The 15,805-nt window shown below is 43.1% G+C and overlaps 1 protein-coding gene across 3 annotated transcripts in view; it reads left to right on the forward strand.

Moving 5' to 3' along the window:
• Window positions 1-15,805, forward strand: part of LOC106611380 (calpain-1 catalytic subunit) — a 30,586-nt gene that overhangs the window by 1,839 nt on the left and 12,942 nt on the right. For all 3 annotated transcript variants that reach the window (XM_014211542.2, XM_045723692.1, XM_045723693.1), the window contains exons 2-17: window positions 6-262; window positions 387-456; window positions 1,908-2,026; window positions 2,233-2,366; window positions 2,449-2,623; window positions 2,962-3,036; window positions 3,435-3,520; window positions 9,300-9,374; window positions 9,522-9,682; window positions 9,796-9,962; window positions 10,315-10,326; window positions 10,503-10,711; window positions 11,208-11,247; window positions 11,386-11,454; window positions 13,388-13,445; window positions 13,647-13,711. In XM_014211542.2, the coding sequence (XP_014067017.1) occupies window positions 26-262; window positions 387-456; window positions 1,908-2,026; window positions 2,233-2,366; window positions 2,449-2,623; window positions 2,962-3,036; window positions 3,435-3,520; window positions 9,300-9,374; window positions 9,522-9,682; window positions 9,796-9,962; window positions 10,315-10,326; window positions 10,503-10,711; window positions 11,208-11,247; window positions 11,386-11,454; window positions 13,388-13,445; window positions 13,647-13,711 (1,752 nt within the window). In that variant the 5' untranslated portion in view covers window positions 6-25. The remainder of the gene's footprint in view (window positions 1-5; window positions 263-386; window positions 457-1,907; window positions 2,027-2,232; window positions 2,367-2,448; window positions 2,624-2,961; window positions 3,037-3,434; window positions 3,521-9,299; window positions 9,375-9,521; window positions 9,683-9,795; window positions 9,963-10,314; window positions 10,327-10,502; window positions 10,712-11,207; window positions 11,248-11,385; window positions 11,455-13,387; window positions 13,446-13,646; window positions 13,712-15,805) is intronic.

Genomic DNA, 15,805 nt, shown 5'->3' on the forward strand with positions numbered 1-15,805 from the left:
AACAGATCCTGCATACAGTACAACAATGCCTCCTCCCGGTGTGTGTATGAGTATAATGCAGGAGCGCAACAAGCAAGAGGGTGTTGGGAGTCTTGCCAACCCAGAGAAACACAGCAACCAAGACTTTCAGCAGCTGACGCAATACTGTTTGGCCAGGGGAGTGAGGTACATCGATGAGATGTTCCCCCCAGACCATAACTCCATTGGTGATGGGCTACTTACCCCTAATGACATGAGCAGAGTGGTGTGGTTGAGACCAGCGGTATGACATCATCCAGATCTGCACACGTAACAACACAGAGTATTAACTGATTTTATTAATACAGAGTATTAACTGAAATTATAAATATTATTAATAGGTGAAATGTGTGTATTCACTCTTCCAGAAAATGATACAGAATCCAGATTTTATCCTGGATGGACTTTCAAGGTTTGACTTTGGGCAAGGAATGGTTGGTAAGTGGATTTGGTTGTAAGCAAGTGTCAACACCACACCATGGCCCCACCACACCATGCCCCTACCACACCATGCCCCTACCACACCATGTCCCTACCACACCATGCCCCACCACATCATGCCCCTACCACACCATGCCCCTACCACACCATGCCCCTACCACACCATGCCCCACCACACCATGCCCCTACCACACCATGCCCCTACCACACCATGCCTCTACCACACCATGCCCCTACCACACCATGCCCTACCACACCATGCCCCTACCACACCATGCCCCTACCACACCATGCCCCTACCACACCATGCCCCACCACACCATGCCCCTACCACAACATGCCCCCACCACACCATGCTCCTACCACACCGTGCCCCACCACACCATGCCCCTACCACACCATGGCCCCACCACACCATGCCCCTACCACACCATGCCCCTACCACACCATGCCCCACCACACCATGCCCCTACCACACCATGCCCCCACCACACCATGCCTCCACCACACCATGCCCCTACCACACCATGCCCCTACCACACCATGCCCCCACCACACCATGCCCCCACCACACCATGCCCCTACCACACCATGCCCCTATCACACCATGCTCCCACCACACCCTGCCCCCACCACAACATGGCCCCTACCACAACATGGCCCCTACCACACCATGCCCCACCACACCATGCCCCCACCACACCATGCCCCCACCACACCATGCCCCTACCACACCATGCTCCTACCACACCATGCTCCTACCACACCTTGTCCCTACCACACCATGCCTCCACCACACCATGCCCCTACCACACCATGCCCCCACCACACCATGCCCCTACCACACCATGCCCCCACCACACCATGCCTCTACCACACCATGGCCCCACCACACCATGCTCCCACCACACCATGCCCCTACCACACCATGCCCCACCACACCATCCCCCTACCACACCATCCCCTTACCACACCATGCTCCTACCACACCATGCCCCCACCACACCATTCCCCTACCACACCATGCCCCTACCACACCATGCCCCCACCACACCATGCCCCTACCACACCATGCTCCCACCACACCATGCTCCCACCACACCATGCCCCTACCACACCATTCCCCTACCACACCATGCCCCCACCACACCATGCCCCTACCACACCATGCCCCCACCAAACCATGCCCCTACCACACCTTGCCCCTACCACACCATGCCCCTACCACACCATGCCCCTACCACACCATGCCCCCACCACACCATGCCCCTACCACACCATGCCCCTACCACACCATGCCCCTACCACACCATGCCCCCAACACCATGCCCCTACCACACCATGCTCCCACCACACCATGCCCCTACCACACCATGCTCCCACCACACCATTCCCTTTTCATTACAAATGTCACGATGTGCATAAACTTGTCATTTCTATTTGTTCAGGAGATTGCTGGTTTCTTGCTTCCATTGGGTCTTTGACGTTCCAGAAGGACATCCTGGAACAAGTAGTACCCCTAAATCAAAGCTTTAAAGAGGATTACTGTGGAATATTCCACTTCAGGGTAAATTACCTCAGGCTCAGTACATTATCTTTGTGAGAAATGCGTTGACCTATTGCAATAACTGTCGTTCGTAAAGGATTATTAATGCATTGAAAAGGTTCTCAGTGGTATTGAGAACAATGACTTTCTATACTTAGGCTACGCCTTTCTCAAGCCATGTAGAGAGTAGTCTCTAGGAATCATTCTCCTCTCCTCCTATCTTTCAGTTCTGGAGGTTTGGGAGGTGGGTGGACGTTGTGATCGATGACAAGCTACCAACAGTTGACGGCAATCTCATTTTCGTTCATTCAAAAACTCCCAATGAGTTTTGGCCCGCCTTGCTGGAGAAAGCCTACGCCAAGTATGTGAGCCACATCAGTTGGTTATAAAACAGTTTAACACCTCCTCGATGTAGGACTTATTTACCTGTCTTCTTCTGGCAGGGTGTGTGGCTCCTACACAGACATGAATTTAGGGACCCCTTCAGAGGCTATGATGGACTTCACTGGCGGGGTTCACATCACATTCAAACTCACTGACGCTCCATCAAATCTGTGGGACCTGCTGTTCAGAGCTGTCCAATCGAAATCTCTGATGGGGTGTAACACACCTAAAGGGGTGAGCAGCACTACCACCCCCTGAAACACCATGATGACCCTTTAAACGAACCAGTTAGTAGAGCAGAAATGTAGTGTAACTCAGAGTTACCATGAATCATGCACTGATGTCAAGATATATGAGAATATGATAAGTTACCATGAATCATGCACTGATGTCAAGATATATGACAATATGAGTTACTAAGCGTAGTTGAAGTTAAGACTTGTCCTTTAACACAAAAGATATGAAGGTTGTGTTCATATTGTGTTCTATTTTGTGACTGAAACCTCTGTTCTGTTACGGTCCAATTACTTCACTTTATAATACCTATAATACCTGTGTCTATTGTTCTGTAGGAAACATCAGCGAACACGGTGGCACCCAACGGATTAGTGAGGGGTCATGCTTACACCGTCACAGGAGTTAAACAGGTACTGTATGGAACTAACAATCTGACAGAAATGCTTTGGAGCTGATATATTTTGGCCATATGCTCTCTTTCCTTTATTGCCATGAAAAAACATTGTTTGCTTTGCCAGAATAGAGCCAATTATTTACTTTAGTTCCACCTGGAGGGAAATGGGAGAGGAAGTGTGGTATAATTCTGCTATGAACAATTTACCCTATCCACGTGTAGCGAACATGAGTTGGTCTCGTGGTCTTGTGATGAGGCAGCCTTACCTGAGACTTCTAAATTAGTGCCAGCCTTCGGTCCACTATGGAATTCCTCTTGGTCTAATGGTAAAGATGCTGGTTTGTCCCATCGGGGACCCAGATTCATTTCCTGCTCTGAGATTACTGCTGGTGTTCATTCTGGTTTCTTCCACAGATCATGAGCCAAGGCAGGCCAGTTAATCTGATCCGCCTCTTCAACCCCTGGGGCCGGGGAGAGTGGAAGGGAGACTGGAGCGATAAGTAAGGATTTACAGTAGAGTCTGACTGTGACATGTGATAAGTAAGGATTTACAGTATAGTCTGACTGTGACATGTGATAAGTAAGGATTTACAGTATAGTCTGACTGTGACATGTGATAAGTAAGGATTTACAGTATAGTCTGACTGTGACAAGTGATAAGGATTTACAATATAGTCTGACTGTGACATGTGATAAGTAAGGATTTACAGTATAGTCTGACTGTGACATGTGATAAGTAAGGATTTACAGTATAGTCTGACTGTGACATGTGATAAGTAAGGATTTACAGTATAGTCTGACTGTGACATGTGATAAGTAAGGATTTACAGTATAGTCTGACTGTGATAAGTAAGGATGTACAGTATAGTCTGACTGTGACATGTGATAAGTAAGGGTTTACAGTATAGTCTGACTGTGACATGTGATAAGTTAGGATTTACAGTATAGTCTGACTGTAACATGTGATAAGTAAGGATTAGCTATTCACAATAGATACCTTTGTTTATTAGATTCTTCCTCAGTATGTGTAATTGTTCTTTTTTGCTGTATCTACAGTATAGTCTACATACTTTGTTTGTATATACACTACCGGTAAAACGTTTTAAACACCTACTCATTCAAGGGTTTTTCTTTATTGTTGCTATTTTATACATTGTAAAACAATTGTGAAGACATAAAGTAACCATACATCTAATCAAATACATATTTTATATTTGAGATTCTTCAAATAGACACCCTTTGCCTTGATGACAGCTTTGCACACTCTTGGCATTCTCTTAACCAGCTTAATGAGGTAGTCACCTGGAATGCATTTAAATTACTTTCTTAAGAGTTAATTTGTGTAACAAAGTAATTGAAATGCATTCCAGGTGACTACCTCATGAAGCTGGTTGAGAGAATGCATTAAGAAGGAAAGAAAATACACAAATTAACTCTTAAGAAAGTAATTGAAATGCATTCCAGGTGACTACCTCATGAAGCTGGTTGAGAGAATGCCAAGAGTATTATACAGAAGATAGCCTGTTTGGTAAAAGACCAAGTCCATATTATCACAAGAACAGCTCAAATAAGTAAAGAGAAATGACAGTCCATCATTACATTAAGACATGAAGGTAAGTCAATACGGAAAATGTCAAGAACTTTGAATGTTTCTTCATGTGCAGTCGCAAAAACCATCAAGCGCTGTGATGAAACTGGCTCTCATGAAGACCGCCACAGGAAATGAAGACCCAGAGTTACCTCTGCTGTAGAGGATACGTTCATTAGAGTTACCAGTCTCAGAAATTGCAGCCCAGATAAATGCTTCACAGAGTTCAGACACAACTCAACATCAACTGTTCAGAGGAGACTGTGTGAATCAGGTCTTCATGGTCAAATTGCTGCAAAGAAACTACTACTAAAGTACACCAATAAGAATAAGGGACTTTCTTGGGCCAAAAAAACATGAGCAATGGACATTAGACGGTTGAAATTTGTTTGGAGTCCATATTGAAGATTTTTGGTTCCAACCACCGTGTCTTTGTAAGACACAGAGTAGGTGAACGGATGATCTCCGCATGTGTATTTCCCCCCGTAAAACATGGAAGAGGAGGTGATATGGTGTAGGGGTGCTTTGCTGTTGACGATGTCTGTGATTTATTTAGAATTCAAGGCACACTTAACCAGCACGGCTACCACAGCATTCTGCACCGATACGCCATCCCATCTGGTTTGCACTTAGTGGGACTATCATTTGTTTTCAACAGGACAATGACCCAATACACCTCCAGGCTGTGTAAGGGCTATTTGACCAAGAAGGAGAGTGATGGAGTGCTGCATCAGATGACCTGGCCTCCACAGTCCCCCGACCTCAATCAAATTGAGATGGTTTGGGATGAGTCGGACCGCAGAGTGAAGGAAAAGCAACCAACAAGTGCTCAGCATATGTGGGCACTCCTTCAAGACTGTTGGAAAAGTATTCCAGGTGAAGCTGGTTGAGAGAATGCCAAGAGTGCCAAAGCTGTCATCAAGGCAAAGTGTGACTATTTGAAAAATTCCATATGTGTTATTTTGTAGTCTTGATGTCTTCACTATTATTCTACAATGTAGAAAACATAAAAAATTAAGAAAAACCCTTGAATGAGAAGGTGTTCTAAAACTTTTGACTGGTAGTATATATATATATATATATATACTGCTCAAAAAAATAAAGGGAACACTTAAACAACACATCCTAGATCTGAATGAAAGAAATAATCTTATTAAATACTTTTTTCTTTACATAGTTGAATGTGTTGACAACAAAATCACACAAAAATAATCAATGGAAATCCAATTTATCAACCCATGGAGGTCTGGATTTGGAGTCACACTCAAAATTAAAGTGGAAAACCACACTACAGGCTGATCCAACTTTGATGTAATGTCCTTAAAACCTGTTGGGGATAGGGGGCAGTATTGACACGGCTGGATAAAAAACGTACCCGATTTAATCTGGTTACTACTCCTGCCCAGTAACTAGAATATGCATATAATTATTGGCTTTGGATAGAAAACACCCTAAAGTTTCTAAAACTGTTTGAATGGTGTCTGTGAGTATAACAGAACTCCTATGGCAGGCCAAAACCTGAGAAGATTTCAAGCAGGAAGTGGCCTGTCTGAGAAGTAGTGTTTCATCTTGGCTCTTTTTATTGAAGACTCAGGATCTGTGCAATAACGTGACACTTCCTACGTCTTCCATAGGGTCTCAGAGCCCGGGAATACGTTGAACGATATCGAGGCAGGCTCTGGCTGAAACACTTTATCGCTTTTGGCAAGTGGCCACTCAGAGTACTATGGGCTTAGGCGCGTGCACGCTTAGACCAAATGCTTTGTTTTCCTTTGTCTGTTTATCTAAACGCAGATTCCCGGTCGGAATATTATCGCTTTTTTATGAGAAAAATGGCATAAAAATTGATTTTAAACAGCGGTTGACATGCTTCGAAGTACGGTAATGGAATATTTAGAATTCTTTTGTCACGAATTGCGCCATGCTCGTCACCCTTATTTAGCCTTTAGGATAGTGTCTAGAACGCACGAACAAAACGCCGCTGTTTGGATATAACGATGGATTATTTTGGACCAAACCAACATTTGTTATTGAAGTAGAAGTCCTGGGAGTGCATTCTGACGAAGACAACAAAGGTAAGAACATTTTTCTTATAGTAAATCTGACTTTGATGAGTGCTAAACCTGCTGGGTGTCTAAATAGCTAGCCATGTGATGCCGGGCTATCTACTGAGAATATTGCAAAATGTGCTTTCACCGAAAAGCTATTTTAAAATCGGACATATCGAGTGCATAGAGGAGTTCTGTATCTATAATTCTTAAAATAATTGTTATGCTTTTTGTGAACGTTTATCGTGAGTAATTTAGTAAATTCACCAGCAGTGTTCGGTGGGAATGCTAGTCACGTGCTAGTCACATGCTAATGTAAAAAGCTGTTTTTTGATATAAATATGACCTTGATTGAACAAAACATGCATGTATTGTATAACATAATGTCCTAGGGTTGTCATCTGATGAAGATCATCAAAGGTTAGTGCTACATTTAGCTGTGACATTATATGCTAGCTTGAAAAATGGGTGTCTGATTATTTCTGGCTCGGTACTCTGCTGACATAATCTAATGGTTTGCTTTCGTTGTAAAGCCTTTTTGAAATCGGACAGTGTGGTTAGATTAACGAGAGTCTTATCTTTAAAATGGTGTAAAATAGTCATATTTTTGAAAAATTGAAGTAATAGCATATCTAAGGATTTGAATAACGCGCCACAGGATTCAACTGGCTGTTGAGTAGGTGGGACCCACCTAGCCCATAGAGGTTAAAACAAGTCAAAATGAGGCTCAGTAGTGTGTGTGGCCTCCACGTGCCTGTATGACCTCCCTACAACGCCTGGGCATGCTCCTGATGAGGTGGCGGATGGTCTCCTGAGGGATCTCTTCCCAGACCTGGGACTAAAGCATCCGCCAACTCCTGGACAGTCTGTGGTGCAACGTGGCATTGGTGGATGGAGCGAGACATGATGTCCCAGATGTGCTCAATTGGATTCAGGTCTGGGGAATGGGCGGGCCAGTCCATAGCATCAATGCCTTCCTCTTGCAGGAACTGCTGACACACTCCAGCCACATGAGGTCTAGCATTGTCTTGCATTAGGAGGAACCCAGGGCCAACCGCACCAGCATATGGTCTCACAAGGGGTCTGAGGATCTCATCTCGGTACCTAATGGCAGTCAGGCTACCTCTGGCGAGCACATGGAGGGCTGTGCGGCCCCCCAAAGAAATGCCACCCCACACCATGACTGACCCACCGCCAAACCGGTCATGCTGGAGGATGTTGCAGGCAGCAGAACGTTCTCCACGGCGTCTCCAGACTCTGTCACGTCTGTCACATGTGCTCAGTGTGAACCTGCTTTCATCTGTGAAGAGCACAGGGCGCCAGTGGCGAATTTGCCAATCTTGGTGTTCTCTGGCAAATGCCAAACGTCCTGCACGGTGTTGGGCTGTAAGCACAACCCCCACCTGTGGACGTCGGGCCCTCATACCACCCTCATGGAGTCTGTTTCTGACCGTTTGAGCAGACACATGCACATTTGTGGCCTGCTGGAGGTCATTTTGCAGGGCTCTGGCAGTGCTCCTCCTTGCACAAAGGCGGAGGTAGCGGTCCTGCTGCTGGGTTGTTGCCCTCCTACGGCCTCTTCCACGTCTCCTGATGTACTGGCCTGTCTCCTGGTAGCACCTCCATGCTCTGGACACTACGCTGACAGACACAGCAAACCTTCTTGCCACAGCTCGCATTGATGTGCCATCCTGGATGAGCTGCACTACCTGAGCCACTTGTGTGGGTTGTAGACTCCGTCTCATGCTACCACTAGAGTTAAAGCACCGCCAGCATTCAAAAGTGACCAAAACATCAGCCAGGAAGCATAGGAACTGAGAAGTGGTCTGTGGTCCCCACCTGCAGAAACACTCCTTTATTGGGGGTGTCTTGCTAATTGCCTATAATTTCCACCTGTTGTCTATTCCATTTGCACAACAGCATGTGAAATTTATTGTCAATCAGTGTTGCTTCCTAAGTGGACAGTTTGATTTCACAGAAGTGTGATTGACTTGGAGTTACATTGTGTTGTTTAAGTGTTCCCTTTATTTTTTTGAGCAGTATGTATATATATATATATATATGTGTGTGTGTATATTTTATTTTTATTTATAACCCTAAAGATATCAATTAAAAAGTGCCTTTTCAATAAAATGTAATAGAATCAGAATTATTGGCCACAACATGTACATACTGAGGAATTTGACCTGGTGAAATGGTGCTGGCTACAATATAAATAAATAAATAAATAAATGTATGTATGTATGTATGTATGTTTTATTTATTTATTTATTTATTTATTTATTTATTTATTTATATTGTAGCCAGCACCATTTCACCAGGTCAAATTCCTCAGTATGTACATGTTGTGGCCAATAATTCTCATTCTATTACTAAATAAATAAATATACATACATACATATACACATATATACACCCTGCGATGTCATCACACCCATTGTCTTTGAGAGGTCTTTTTATGAAATGTCAGCTAATCTCCCTTACCTTTTTTACAGTGTATTCGGAAGTCACTCACAAGCAGCCAGAGCGTTAAAGCTTTTACATTGTTGTCTCTTGGCCACCTAGACTCTGGAGTACTACCACTAACTAACCAGTGGCCTTACCGCATCCAAACTATTGACATGATGTTTGTATTTCAACCAGGTCATCCATGTGGCAAACAGTGAGTCCTAATGATCGGAAGATGTGTCTGTCAGTGAAAGAGGATGGTGAATTCTGGTAAACCATTTTTAATGCAGAAATTTGTTTTGCAGACCATGTCAATATTTTGTTGTAAGCGATTAACACATACAGTACAGTGTCAGTCCACATCTATAGTGATATTTCAATACCAGAACCAATTCACAATTTTGGTTGTCTTCTCAGGATGACAATGGAAGACTTCTGTAAGCACTTCACAGATGTGACTATCTGCTGTATGTGCCCTGATTTTCTTGACGGCAACTCTAAAGGTCTTTGGACACACTCCATACATGATGGCAGATGGGTTGCAGGAACCACTGCTGGTGGCTGCATGAATTTCCCAAGTAAATTACATCTTGATTTAAATGTTTTGCTTTCAACAAGGAATTATTTGCAGTTGATGACTATAAATTACCAGAATTTACCGTCAACATGTCCATAATTTTTTGTCTCCCAGACAGTTTCTGGACAAATCCCCAGTATCGGGTGAAGATTGAGGGATTAGACAGGGACTGCTCTGAGACACAGGGGGACAACAACACGTTGGTGTCTCTGATGCAGAAGCCTGACAAGAGAAACAGACGCCTGGTCAAAAGTCTCTACATCGGCATCAACATCTTCGAGGTCAGTGCCCTTCTTTGGTGCACGCCTTTCGTTATGTTATATACTGTAGTTTATCTCAACTTTATCCCCAAAAAAACATGTACAGATTGAAGCAAAGCTATGTGCTTCCTCTGAGGACTTTGTTACAGGTAGCACTGTTATTGTGCCATAAACTGTCATGTCAGTAGTGTAAGTTAAACGGGAGATCTCTTTGTAAGGTCCTCTAACGTATGTTGGCACTGTGCAGTTCTCAATGCAAATATGCCCATTTGTGAACCTACATGTAGGATGTTATGCCAGAACAATACATTCAACTGGGCCAGGTATGCTATTGTTCCTGCAATTGAATTGTCTTTCTTTTACATTCTAACAGGTGCCTTCCCAAGTAAGTAACTTTTAAACATACATTTCACAAATAACGTTATAAAAGTTAGAGCAGCCACTAGACTATCTGGCCAATATAATGGATCATCACATGTGGTAGAAATGGCTTCAAGGTCCAGATTTGAATTGGAAATGATCTGCAGCCTTATGTAAAACATTCTATGATTGTGATCTCAGTTCAAAGGACAGAGGGGGAAGTTTCCTGCCGACTTCTTCAACACCAATGTGCCTGTCGCCCAAACCAAGAACCTCCTGAATGCTCGAACAGTGGTGCTGCTCTCTAGGCTGAAACCTGGTGAATACCTGATTGTGCCATCATCCTTCAACCCAAACGAAACCGCCTCCTTCATCCTGTCCATTCTCTCCAAGGTGGAAACCCAAATCCAGTAAGCACAGCTCCCCCCCCCCCCATTCATAATAAAGGGGTTGTTTATCCAAGTTACACCATTTCATATTGGTTTCCTTACAAATAAAGTTAGTTTAAGATGATTTGGACATAAATCGTGAAAAATATATCCAAACCATGGATTGCGGTCCTAGCTTGTCCATAGATTGCTTTCAGGGAAACCAATATGGAATTTTGTAACTTGGGTGAACTATACCCTTAATTAATGTCACATATTTTTTACAGTCAGTGATCATAGCAAACATTAGGACCGGGATTCAATCTGTTTGCGCCTGTAAACAATGCACCAAAGGTCATTTTCAATTGAGCCAATATCTGTAATATTTTACTGTGAATGCAATCTCTGCGAACACTGTAGCTTTGCCTTTAAAATGTGCATTATCAACAACCCGCGATGAGATTGAATCCTGGGCTGAGTTTCACAATAATTTATGTTTTCCTAACAGAAACAAAACAGTCTTCATTTTTTTCCTCAGTGAAAATTCAAATGACCAAGATATTGTGGAAATCTCCAAGGTATTTAAGGAAAACTTTATTTCATCCCACATATGTAGATATTGAGGGAATCCCCAAGGTATTTAAGGTGAACCGTGTATTTCTATTTATCTTCTGATATTGTCTTCCTTTTTAATATCTTATATTTCATTTTTTTAGCCCATGCCTACTCACAATAGAGCAGATATGGACAGCAAACAAACTATGTTTCGGCAATATTCTGATCAGGCAAGTTCCCAATATCTTTCATTTGAACACAAAAGGAGGCAATGTGAAATTAAAACACATAAACTAATAAAATCTATAGCATTTGAGAATATTACTACTTTTTAACAATTGTTAAACTATATATAGATATATATATATATAGTATCTCAAACATTAGGACCTATCTCAAACATTAGGACCTAGGATATAGGATATATATATACTGCTCAAAAAAATAAAGGGAACACTTAAACAACACAATGTAACTCCAAGTCAATCACACTTCTGTGAAATCAAACTGTCCACTTAGGAAGCAACACTGATTGACAATAAATTTCACATGCTGTTGTGCAAATGGAATAGACAACAGGTGGAAATTATAGGCAATTAGCAAGACACTCCCAATAAAGGAGTGGTTCTGCAGGTGGAGACCACAGACCACTTCTCATTTCCTATGCTTCCTGGCTGATGTTTTGGTCACTTTTGAATGCTGGCGGTGCTTTCACTCTAGTGGTAGCATGAGACGGAGTCTACAACCCACACAAGTGGCTCAGGTAGTGCAGCTCATTCAGGATGGCACATCAATGCGAGCTGTGGCAAGAAGGTTTGCTGTGTCTGTCAGCGTAGGGTCCAGAGCATGGAGGCGCTACCAGGAGACAGGCCAGTACATCAGGAGACGTGGAGGAGGCCGTAGGAGGGCAACAACCCAGCAGCAGGACCGCTACCTCCGCCTTTGTGCAAGGAGGAGCAGGAGGAGCGCTGCCAGAGCTTACAGCCCAACACCGTGCAGGACGTTTGGCATTTGCCAGAGAACACCAAGATTTGGCAAATTCGCCACTGGCGCCCTGTGCTCTTCACAGATGAAAGCAGGTTCACTCTGAGCACATGTGACAGACGTGACAGAGTCTGGAGACGCCGTGGAGAACGTTCTGCTGCCTGCAACATCCTCCAGCATGACCGGTTTGGCGGTGGGTCAGTCATGGTGTGGGGTGGCATTTCTTTGGGGGGCCGCACAGCCCTCCATGTGCTCGCCAGAGGTAGCCTGACTGCCATTAGGTACCGAGATGAGATCCTCAGACCCCTTGTGAGACCATATGCTGGTGCGGTTGGCCCTGGGTTCCTCCTAATGCAAGACAATGCTCAACCTCATGTGGCTGGAGTGTGTCAGCAGTTCCTGCAAGAGGAAGGCATTGACGCTATGGACTGGCCCGCCCGTTCCCCAGACCTGAATCCAATTGAGCACATCTGGGACATCATGTCTCGCTCCATCCACCAACGCCACGTTGCACCACAGACTGTCCAGGAGTTGGCGGATGCTTTAGTCCAGGTCTGGGAGGAGATCCCTCAGGAGACCATCCGCCACCTTATCAGGAGCATGCCCAGGCATTGTAGGGAGGTCATACAGGCACGTGGAGGCCACAGACACTACTGAGCCTCATTTTGACTTGTTTTAAGGACATTACATCAAAGTTGGACCAGCCTGTAGTGTGGTTTTCCACTTTAATTTTGAGTGTGACTCCAAATCCAGACCTCCATAAATTGGATTTCCATTGATTATTTTTGTGTGATTTTGTTGTCAGCACATTCAACTATGTAAAGAAAAAAGTATTTAATAAGATTATTTATTTCATTCAGATCTAGGATGTGTTGTTTAAGTGTTCCCTTTATTTGTTTGAGCAGTGTATATATATAAACTAAACCTTGTTGCCAGCAGTTTATACATTAATTGCTGTGTGTTGTGTTATTTTGAGGGGACAGCAAATTTACACTGTTATACAAGCTGTACACTCACTACTTTACATTGTAGCAAAGGGTCATTTCTTCAGTGTTGTCACATGACATGATATACTCAAATATTTACAAAAATTTGAGGGGTGTACTCACTTTAGTGAGATACTGTGTGCATATATATATATAAATAATCAATAACACTCTTTTTATTTTCACTGAAAAGTTTGAGGAGGTGGATGCTGAACAGCTTCAGAGGATTTTAAATGAAACTCTCCTCCAAGGTATGTAAAGAGAAAATCAATCATCATGGAGATTCCCAGTCATTTGTGACCAAAAGCAGGAGTTTGAACAGACATACATTAGTTGTGATGAGATCAGAATCACACACAAGGATACAAGGATGGGTGTTTGGTGAGCAATGGGTTGCTTGATTGTAGCTGTAGGATTTCTTTTGATGTGCCACCTTTTCCCATTTTATACAGGATATGCAAAGAAAACACAAGGCTTCAGCTTGGAGTCCTGTCGCAGCATGGTGGCCTTAATGGATGTATCCTTCATGAGTTTAGTGACAGTCTCCCATGATGTTTTCTGTCGTGAAACACCTTGAACAGTACTTTACAAGAGTACATTGTTCAAAATGTAGCAGTAAAATCTGTGAATGAATGTAGGAGTTTTTGCAATGACCCTTAGGCCCTGTTTATAGCTGGTGCTAACATGCACCCTTTGTCCAGATTGTTTCTACATCCTGATTGTGCCCACATTTGTAGACAGGTATATACTATCAAAAGACACACTGGGATCTGATAGTGATCGGATCTTCCTGACCACCTCCGGAGGTGTCTGGATATCCTTCAAATGTAGACGGATCTGGACAGTGAAACCATTTAAATCATAATGATCCCGCCTTCTTAAATAATTGACATGTGGCACCATTGACTTATGACATCAATATGTGTTTTAAAATAGATAACTGCATATTATTTGGAAAGAATATCAGTCAAATAATTAGTATACAGGGAGGGACCAGGAATCTGGTCTCAATGCAGACACAGTGGACAGGTAAGAGACAATACCATTCCACTGGGTACAAACTGGATAAATTAGCATAATTTGTCAATGTATTGTGACGTGGAATCTATGTGGAAAATACATTGGATTTAAAAAAAGTCAGTTGCACTGTTATTTTGAGGGTCAAATTTCCACAGGATTATGTCATCATGGTGACCAAATTTCAACATAGGCAAACCTTGTATACAATATTTTGAATTTGCACCATTAAAAAAAACGTCAGAACTTCAACGTAATATCCACTATTACAAAAAACAATAGGCTGGGCAGTACCTCCTACTGGAGAGTTGATCTGTCTACAGCACCTCCTACTGGAGAGTTGATCTGTCTACAGCACCTCCTACTGGAGAGTTGATCCCTCTACAGCACCTTCTACTGGAGAGTTGATCTATCTACAGCACCTCCTACTGGAGAGTTGATCTATCTACAGCTACCTGTTGGTCTACCATTCAGGGTTATAACCAAGCCCTGCTTATCAAATCAAATTTTATTGGTTGTGTATACAGATTTTGCAGATGTTATCACGTGTGTCGCAAAATGCTTGTGTTCCTAGCTCCAACAGTGCAGTACTACCTAACTAAATGATTATGTTTCTGGCTCCAACAGTGCAGTAATACCTAACTAAATGATTATGTTTCTGGCTCCAACAGTGCAGTAATACCTAACTAAATGATTATGTTCCTGGCTCCAACAGTGCAGTAATACCTAACATTACACAGCAATACATGCAGACCCCAAAACATAAAGAAAGGAATTAAGTCCAGAATATAAATATATATTGTGGTGATTAATTTCTGTATTACCAAATGAGGAGAGAAACAAACTTCACACACCAGTCAGAGTTATACTTAAACTACATCTTTAATAATAAGAGCTCTGCAATAGCATTGACCCACCATTGGCATTTTTCCTAGTGTGTTGCCTTACAATCTGGAATTAAAATTGATTTTTTGGGGGGGTTTGTATCATTTGATTTACACAACATGCCTACCACTTTGAAGATGCAAAATATTTTTCATTGTGAAACAAACAAGAAATAAGACAAAAAAAACAGAACTTGAGCGTGCATTACTATTCACCCCCCCAAAGTCAATACTTTGTAGAGCCACCAGTATTTCGGGATATGTCTTTATAAGCTTGGCCCATCTAGCCACTGGGATTTTGGCCAATTCTTCAAGGCAAAACTGCTCCAGCTCCTTCAAGTTGGATGGGTGCACAGCAATCTTTAACCTGTTATGGCTAGGGGGCAGTATTTTCACGGACGGATAAAAAACGTACCCGATTTAATCTGGTTACCACTCCTACCCAGTAACTAGAATATGCATATACTTATTACATATGGATAGAAAACACCCTAAAGTTTCTAAAAATGTTTGAATGGTGTCTGTGAGTATAACAGAACTCATATGGCAGGCCAAAATCTGAGAAGGTTTCATTCAGGAAGTGGCCTGTCTGACAAGGTGTCGTTCTTCTTGTCTCTGTTTATTGAAGAGTGAGGATCTTAGCTGTCCCGTGACACTTCCTACAGCTGCCATAGGGTCTCAGAAGGCGGTAAAAAGCTGAATCGTGGCTT

The sequence above is a fragment of the Salmo salar genome, chromosome ssa09 (assembly GCF_905237065.1).
Source record: "Salmo salar chromosome ssa09, Ssal_v3.1, whole genome shotgun sequence".
Lineage (NCBI taxonomy): Eukaryota > Metazoa > Chordata > Actinopteri > Salmoniformes > Salmonidae > Salmo > Salmo salar.